The 9300-nt window shown below is 36.8% G+C and overlaps 1 protein-coding gene across 1 annotated transcript in view; it reads right to left on the reverse strand.

Moving 5' to 3' along the window:
* The window catches only part of NCOR1 (nuclear receptor corepressor 1), a 181712-nt gene that overhangs the window by 50293 nt on the left and 122119 nt on the right, over positions 1-9300 (reverse strand). The window contains exons 22-23 of the mRNA XM_012805930.2: positions 8665-8860; positions 892-1052 (exon numbers count right to left, since the gene is read on the reverse strand). Coding sequence (XP_012661384.1) covers positions 892-1052; positions 8665-8860 — 357 coding nt within the window. The remainder of the gene's footprint in view (positions 1-891; positions 1053-8664; positions 8861-9300) is intronic.

The following is a 9300-nucleotide window of genomic DNA, read 5'->3' on the forward strand; positions in this document are numbered from 1 at the left end:
ATGCCGGAGGTGGCGGGTTCAAACCCAGCCCCGGCCAAAAACTGAAAAAAAAAAAAAAAATTTATAAAAATAAAAAATACCTTAAAAATAATGAAATAACCAAACACGAAACAAATACGTACAAAATCTCTAAAGAGAAAACAATAAAGCACTGCAGAAAAAAATCAAAGATCTAGATAAGTGAAAAGATACAGATGTTCATGGACTAGAAGATCTGACATTGCTAAACACCCTCTTCTACCACAAGCTCACCTACAGATTTTGTGTAATCCCAACCAAAATTCCACCAGGTTTTTTTTTCTTCTTTCAATTGGCAAACTGTTTTTTGCCTCTGATACTGCCAGAGTGCCCATGAAAAAGCCATATCTCAATTTTAAAAAAAGTAATGAATCAGAAAAAAGAGATTAAGAGATCAAAGTGAGAATAAACTATACCACCAGCCATCTAAAATTTAATATTTGAAGCCCTTACAATAGTCAGTAAATATTCTACTATTTAAGAATATTACATTATAATGCACACTACTCTAAACTTTAGGGCAAATACATGCCTTTGGTAATTTAAACTAGGTGGCCCCTCAATCTGGGGACATAACAGGTTCCAAGCTCCTGTGTGTGGCACAGGTATAGTGAGTGCTTCATTTTCTGATTGCTGTGTCTGGAAGCTTTATATCCAGACACATTATTATTTCTTAGTACTATTACAAATTAGTGTGAGAAGGAGGGAAATGTTTTAGCAAAGCAATATTCAATAAGAAATCTACTATAGGGTGGTGCCTGTGGCTCAAAGGAGTAGGGCGCTGGCCCCATATGCCGGAGGTGGCGGGTTCAAACCCAGTCCCAGCCAAAAACTGCAAAAAAAGAAATCTACTATAAAGAGGCGATATTTTACCTGTGAGATGGAGCCTCCCATTATAAAAGATGGTTTTTCTGAAGCCACTGTGGTTTTGGATGATGGGATGAGAGGAGGAGGTGGCCTAGTTGGTCGAGTTGTTGGAAGCCGAACCCCTTCAGGAAGGTTAGTTATCACTTGGTGTGGAGCAGATTGGAGGACTTTTAAAAGGAAAAAAAAAAGATGATTTAAAAGTAGTCGATTTCCCAGTTTGCAATATGCTACCTATCTCACTCATTCCTGAATTCTTAAATCACAAAGTTAAATGCAAGATGAAGCCAAGGATGAACATTTCTATTTTAAATCATTTACTTAAGTGTACACATATTTGAGTCAAAAATGGCATTTGTGGGGTCAATATATTCAACTCCTTTTCAAACCAAAGCTTTTAAGCTGATCCTCATCTCAAACTACTTCTGCTTGGCAAAGGCAAACATCAGTCTTCAATCATTTTTTACATCTTGTCACTACTACTTTTGACCTCACAGGGAGGTAAGAAAAAAGGGTGCTTCTTAGAAGAGCTGATATCCTTACTTCATAGAATATGTAGACATGACTGACAACCAGTCTTTAAGAAATAGTTATTGATTCTGGTTCTCATAGAACACTGGAATTTCTGGGGCTTGGGGAGGGAATTCAAGATTCTCACAAATTCAAGATTTTCACAAAATTCTTAAAAGCTAGTCAATGTCACAGTATAAATGTGTGAACACAAATTTCCCAGTGGCCCAGTGAACTCAACTGAATACAACTGATAATGGAATGCAGAGAAATAAGAAAGTCATTTTTAAAGAGCAAGGACATGTCCTGGGAGAGCAGTCCATTCATGAGGTAAACCCCCCACGTGGAGCACCTGTGGGAGATGGCCAGCAGCCACTGCACAGAGGAGTGATATTTACCTGGCGGGACACTATAGCGGGCTGCACTCATATCAGGCTGTGGAGCGGCTTTACTGACTTCTCTTGGAGAGAGCCTACACGGTGAGGCTGACCTTGCTGCGGTACTGTGCATCTGTGCTTCCTGTTCTAGAGCACGTGTGACCTCAGCATAAGGCATATAGGCGACTGATTTTCCTATGAAAGTTAAAGTTATCAAAATAAGGGAAGAACCCCAAATTAAAATAGTAAGTGTGACAGGACCAAGCCCACACCATCCAGGGGCAGATCCATCCATATACTAATTTCAATGTCTAAAATTCCTGAGGGGAAAAATCCACCCCCAGAGAGGTTAAGAAATCCTATAAATCTAAATCTTCCATGTATGCAACATCTCTGTGATCTAATAAAATCCTCAAAAATTCTATCACAGTGTTTCTCTTTAAAAAAATAAGGAACTTTTCTTTCCTCTTAAGGATAATCACACATGATAAAATTGTAATAGACCAACATCAGATTATCATGCAATTCTGTAGATTCAAGTCTGGACCAAATTAGAGGTCAGCTCTCTGAGAATTTTGATTCTCATAATTAGCCAGTTGAACCTTACTATCACCACATAATATTCAGAGAAATAAATTTAATTAAGGAATGGAAGAAGCCTTTCAAAAGATGCAGATCAAAAAATCCTGTATAAGCTTATAAAACTATAAACAAACTGTAATAATACTAATAAAAATTATTTATCATGTAAGTTATCTCCACATAAAGAACTAAGAAAACTTTAAACTTTTAAAAGGCATGCCAGAATGCAGTCATATTAACATTTTAAAAATACATGTATTATTTTTTCCTTTATAAATAACAAAATTAACATAATGTAATTTTTTTTTTTGAGACAGAATCTTATTGTTTCGTCCTTGGTAGAGTGCCGTGGCTCACAGCTCACAGCAACCTCAAACTCTGGGGCTCAAGTGAGTCTCCTGCCTCAGCCTCCCAAGTAGCTGGGACCACAGGCACCCACCACAGCGCTCAGCTACTTTTTGGTTGCAGCCGTCATTGTTGTTTTGGCAGGCCAGGGCTGGATTCGAACCCGCCACCTTAGGTGTATATGGCTGGCGCCGAGCCGCCTTCTTCTTTTCATTACCTACTCTCATCTATTTATCTTTCTAGATAAATTTAGATTTGAAATCATTTAAAGTCATAGTACTTCCTCTTAAAACAAAGTATCATTAAGAGTTCACTGGACTTATATTAAATTTATAAACAAACACCACAGACAACATTTTAAAATAATGAGTTTACTTCTTTTTTTTTTTTTTAGTATTTTGAGACAGAGTCTCACTCTGTTGCCCTGAGTAGAGTGCTATAGCTCATAGCAACTTCAGTCTCTTGGGCTCAAGCAATCAATCCTCTTGCCTTAGCCTCCTGAATAGCTGGGACTACAGGCTTTCACCACAACTCCAGGCTAGTTTTTTAGAGGCAGGAGTCTTGCTCTTGCTCAGGTTGATCTTGAACTCCTGAGCTCAGGCAATCCACCTGCCTCAGCCTCCCAGAGTGCTATGATCACAGGCATGAGCTACTGTGCCTGGTCAAAAATAATGAATTTCCTAAAAACTTAGTTTTTGTCATATAGGACTATACATTGTTAAAACTTACTCCTAGGTATTTCATATTTTATTGCTAAGCAAATCATCTCTTTTACATATAGATTATACATGTATATTAATTATAGTAGATATACAGGAAAGATGTGAATTTCTATATAATAATTTTTTCTGAGAAACCTTAAATTAAACTTCCTCAGCTCTAATTAACTTTTCAACTGATTCTTTTAGGCTTTCTAGATGGATAATCTTATCCTGTAAATAATAATTTGCCCTCTCCCTTCAAATACTTAAACCTCTTTCTATACAGGGTGTCTCAACAATTGCCATACACGGGGAATATGGGAGACTGTAGATAAATATACCTGTATTCACCACATACATGTTCATTACAAAATTTTACAAAGAGGAGACTAATGTAGAGAATATTTTGTGAATAAAGGTACATTTAGCTACAATTTCCCATTTTCACTATGTATAGTGACTTTTGGAATATGATGTATACTATATTAAATAACAGTTTGTTAGTATATATTTTAAAATCAGGAACAATTATAGAAATATCAGCTAATATTAAAGGGCCAAGTACTGTGCATTAAATGAATTATCTCATTTAGCACTCATGACTAGTGAGATAATTAACAATCTTTTACAGATGAGGAAACTGAGGCTCAGAAGAATCACACCCAATTGTCTAACCAAGGTCACACTACCAAAGATTTTTAAAAAGCAGTATAATTCCAAACCCTGAGCTGTCTTCAAATAATACAGAAGTGTCTCTCTGACAGACAGGGTGTTGAATTTCAGATGCCTCTGTGGTATTTATCAAGATGATGATATTCTTTTCTTCTTTGACATATTAATATAATGAATTAGATTATTAAGTCCTCAGTCCTAATACTGAGTAAATGGATTTATAAAATAAACCAACTTCAAAAGAAAATCACTTCTTCCTTTGAAAGAACTGAACATGGTATTGTATTAAAAATTTCATGCCTGACTGTTTTGCCATTTCCAGTAAGTTCATAATTATACTAAAAAAATCCACTGGTCACAGTAGTATTCTTCAAAATATGATAGGAATTTAGATGGTTCTAAACACAGCTATTTAAATCACCATGTGCCCACAACAAGAAAAACAAATGAAACCCCCCAGCAACAGCAACAAAATAAACATAAATTAGATTCAGTTACACAGAAACATGAAAAACATGGTCCTAATTCAGGTGGACTGTACCAAATATTTAATGTTTTATAAACAAATCCACATTCTCACTTTTTAACATTCTATAAAGACTGTTCTATGAGGCTGTATTTAAAACATTTGTGTCAAACATTCTATACATAAATAATTGCAAATATTTAAATGTTATTTGGAAGATTATCCTATACACTGAAATATAGGATTGCCATAAACTCAAGGAGGGGAATTCAGGCACTTAAAATAGATGACTATACCAAGTAGATTAGCAAAACAAATAAACAAGATGTCTAGAGAACACTTAGAGATCTAAAAATAGACCTGCCATTTGATCCTATAATTCCTCTACTAGGTATATATCCAGAAGACCAAAAATCACATTATAACAAAGATATTTGCACCAGAATGGTTACTGCAGCCCAATTCATAATTGCTAAGTCATGGAAGAAGCCCAAGTGCCCATTGACCCATGAATGGATCAACAAATTGTGGTATATGTACACCACAGAATATTATGCAGCCTTAAAGAAAGATGGAGACTTTACCTCTTACATGTTTACATGGATGGAGCTGGAACATATTCTTCTTAGCAAAGTATCTCAAGGATGGAAGGAAAAGTATCCAATGTACTCAGTCCTACTATGAAACCAATTTACAGCTTTCTTATGAAAGCTATAACCCAATTATAGCTCAAAAATATGGGAAAGGGGGAGAGGGAGAGGAGGGGAGGGGGAAGGATGGGTGCAGAGAGGATAATAGGTGGGACCACACCTACAGTGCATCTTACAAGGGTACATGTGAAATTTACTAGGTGTAGAATATAAACGTCTTAACAAAATAACTAAGAAAATGCTGTGACGCCTATGTTAATCAGTTTGATAAAAATATTTCAAATTGTATATAAAACCAGCACATTGTACCCCATAATTGCATTAATGTACACAGCTATGATTTAATAAATAAATAAACAAATAAAGAGAGAGAGAGCGAGATTGGGAAACAGCTACTGAATAGAGGACCCAGGATTTGAACACTGCCTGTATAAATCCAGATACTTCCTCTAACACAGTGATGGGACTGCAGGTGGTTAAGTAATGTGACCATAAAGTCTAAAAGTCAACAACAGAAAGGGACCAGAGATGGGAGACCTGGTGTCAGGGACAACAACATTATGGGAAAGAAATTAAAACTGAGTATGGGACTGAAACAGGGCAGTGGCACCCCAGCCAGCACTGCCAGAGCTGAGCAGAGGGTTTCTGCCCTGGGGGTATTGTTGCAGCTGCAGGAACAAGCAGGGCAGTGGTGGGATGGGGTGGGGGTGTGGGGTTGCAGGAAGCTTCAGTGGCTGGAAGTGCCAGACAACTGCTGGGGGGGATACCTCCAAGTTGCCAGCCCAGGAAGCTCTGAGGTGTCTCACCCAGCCTCTGTCTCCCTCCTCTTGCACTTGGGGCTGAACAGGGAACCCATTTCCTGGGCCTGGTCAATTTCATGTAAGATTCCTAGGCCTGAGGATATAAGAAATTGTATCCATTCATTTGTTGGGCTATATATATTTGATTTCAGCTCCAGAACTAAAAGTACCCTCTCTAGCAGTAGGGGTACATATACACACAGCCCTAGAAAGACCCAGGAGGAGATTTTCCGACTTGGGTTTTTCCCTGTCAGGAGCTCTGGTATTTTTTTCTGTAAAATAAATCCTGTCTTACCACTGGAAAAGACAAACAAACAAACAACAACAACAACAACAACAAAAAACCTAATCTTAGGATAAAATTCAACCAATTGTCCAATTTTATAGGGTCGCCTCGAACCAAACTGTTAAATTTTTAATGTCATAGTAATCACAAGTATAATTACAGTTTGGTTTTAAGATAACTGAATTATGATTAAAAATTAGGACACTACTGAAATCTAAACTATATGAATTAATGTAACTGATCACAGAGAAATATAATTCACAGCTGGATTCTCAGAATTTTGGGCTCTAGCCTAGTTCTGTCTCTCCAGTCTCTAAATACCACTCACTTTATAAAACAGACCAAGAAGAGATACGGACTTTCCAAAACAACTATATGATATCTTTTTCTTTTCCTTCCCTGCCTTCTCTCTCTCTTTCTGAGACAGTCTTGCTCTGTCACCCTGGCTAGAGTGCATCATCATTTTAGCTCACTGCAACCTCAAACTCCTGGGTTCAAGTGATCCTCTTCCTCAGCTTCCTAGGTAGCTGAAAGAATAGGTGCTTGCTACCACACTCAGCTAAATTTTCTGGGTTTGTAGAGATGGGGACTCCTTCTTGCTCAAGCTGGTCTCAAACTCCTGACCTCAAATTATCCTCCCATCCCAGCTTCTCGAATGCTAGGATTATAGGCGTGAGCCACCACTCCTGGCCTATTTTATCCATATTAAAATGACTCAAATATTGCTAACTAAATAATGTTATGATTTGGCGTAAGTTTGACAAACTATATCATTTAAATATAATTTTTACTTCTTCACAAAATCTATACTAAGTGATTTATATAAGGAAAAGATCAATATATTTTGAAATTATTAATTTATGATTCCCCACTGACAGATTTTCACATATTAGAATATGCTCAAAGACAAACATCGCTGATGTGTTCACCACTACCTTCTAGTGAAATGTGATAAAGAATCTCCATCACGTCATTCAGTTATAATTCATTCCTTCAATATGTAATTTCTGAGCACATGTGTGTTAATTATAGAACTAGGAATTACAGATACTCTAGACCAGTGGTTCTCAACCTTCCTAATGCCGTGAACTTATAATATAGTCCACAGGGGTTGCGACCGACAGTTGAGAACTGCTGCTGCTACAGCAGAAGCCTAAAAGGTATCAATATTTCTACCTTCATCCAAGAAATAGTCATTTAGCACCTATTATAGGCCCTGGTTTGTATTATCATCCTGGCCCATATTTTTACTAGATTTATGTTTAAAACACTAGGAAGTTTACTTTTAAAACTCTAATATAAGAGGTTCAGTGTGTTATGTAACAAGTAACTCATTATTGGTATGATTTGGGCAGGAAGTGGGAACTAGGCAGGATCATTTAAGTACCATAGTTCCTATTTTATACTAAATAGTCCGTGGAATGTATAGCATTTTTTTTTTTAAAGAATAGATAGCATTTTAAAGCTAACTACTCGTACCTTTTGTAAGGTACTGTGTAGAGTTTTCTGAATTATTTGAATATGATTTAGTATTCTTATATTCTAAGTACACTGTAGCATATAAGTGGACCATATGTTCCCTATCAAAAGCCAATTCATCTAACCATGTTAGAAGAATTTATTAAAACTTAGAAATAATCTCATTTTTTACAAAAGTAAAAGAATATCACACACCAACTAAAACATTTTCACCAACTCAAATCTGTCATTTGAAATAATAACAGTGACATAAAAATAGGTACTGCCATACTCTACTGGCAGTTCTGTAATTAATGCTAATATATACTAATTAGTATACATTATACATGAAATAATGCTGAGCTATGTGTTTTATAAAAATGAATGTTCATTTTTTTCTTAACTTTACAACCCTAGCAAGGTAGATATATATTGTTTTTACTTTACTGGTGAGAAAACTAAAGCTATGAAAGGTTAAGGGACTTGTGCACAGCCACACAACTGTCAAATGGTAGGTTGAAGGCTGAACCAGTATCTGATTGGCAATATATACTACACAAAGTTGTCATCTATCCTAATCAGAGAATTAGAATATTACTGTCACAGGTGATTTAGTTCAAGGACAGGACGATAATTCTCATTTATTCTGCAAATTCAGATAAATGGAGTATGAAGCATGACTTATAAACTCTGCCAGTATAATGATGAATATCAGAAAATTCACATTCACAACAAGGCTATTAAAAACACGTTGTCAATGATACTAACATTCCTTAATAGTTTCCCTGAGGTCAATTTAAGGAACTGTATTTGTTAGAGACAAATGCAATAAATCAATGCATAGGCCAATATAACAAAGTACAAAGGACACTGCTTTGGGGTTTCAGTTGGCTTCACTTCAGAGAAGTTCTCTGTGGTGACAGCTCTTCACCTACCTTCCCACTCTCTGTTTGGACTCTTGGAGGTGCCACATGGACTTGTAGAACTTCTGCATTCCAAATCTATCTGCTCTTGCCTCTGCCGCTGTTCCTCCAAGAGTGCTGACTCATGCATTGCTTTAATGTGTCGCTGGTAAAGAGCATAGCCACTCACTGGGGTTCCAATTGGCATATTACATGGGGTGCAAGAAACCTAAAGGAAGAAAAATAATCTAAATACACTGATGATCAATGAAATAATAATTACCATCTGTTAGAAGTAAACCTTATTTCTGTCATATTACTGGTTGAAATGATTTTACCATTTTTAAATCAAGAATAATGCTTAAAATGTTAGTTTCTTTCAGAACTATATAAAATATAAATTGCCAAAACTCTGATAAGAGAAATCACAATCAGAAATTAAAATACATCTGCCTGGGTGCCGCCCGTACCTCAGCGGGTAGGGCACCTGCCACATACACCGAAGCTGGCGGGTTTAAACCTGGCCCATGCCTGCTAAACAGTGACAACTGCAACAACAAAAAAATATCCAGGCACTATTGTGGCGGGTGCCTGTAGTCCCAGCTACTTTGGAGGCCGAGGCAAGAGAATCACTTAAGCCCAAGAGTTTGAGGTGAGCTGAGCTATGGA

The sequence above is a fragment of the Otolemur garnettii genome, unplaced genomic scaffold (genome assembly GCF_000181295.1).
Source record: "Otolemur garnettii isolate 467f Iridium unplaced genomic scaffold, OtoGar3 scaffold00046, whole genome shotgun sequence".
Classification (NCBI taxonomy): Eukaryota; Metazoa; Chordata; class Mammalia; order Primates; family Galagidae; genus Otolemur; species Otolemur garnettii.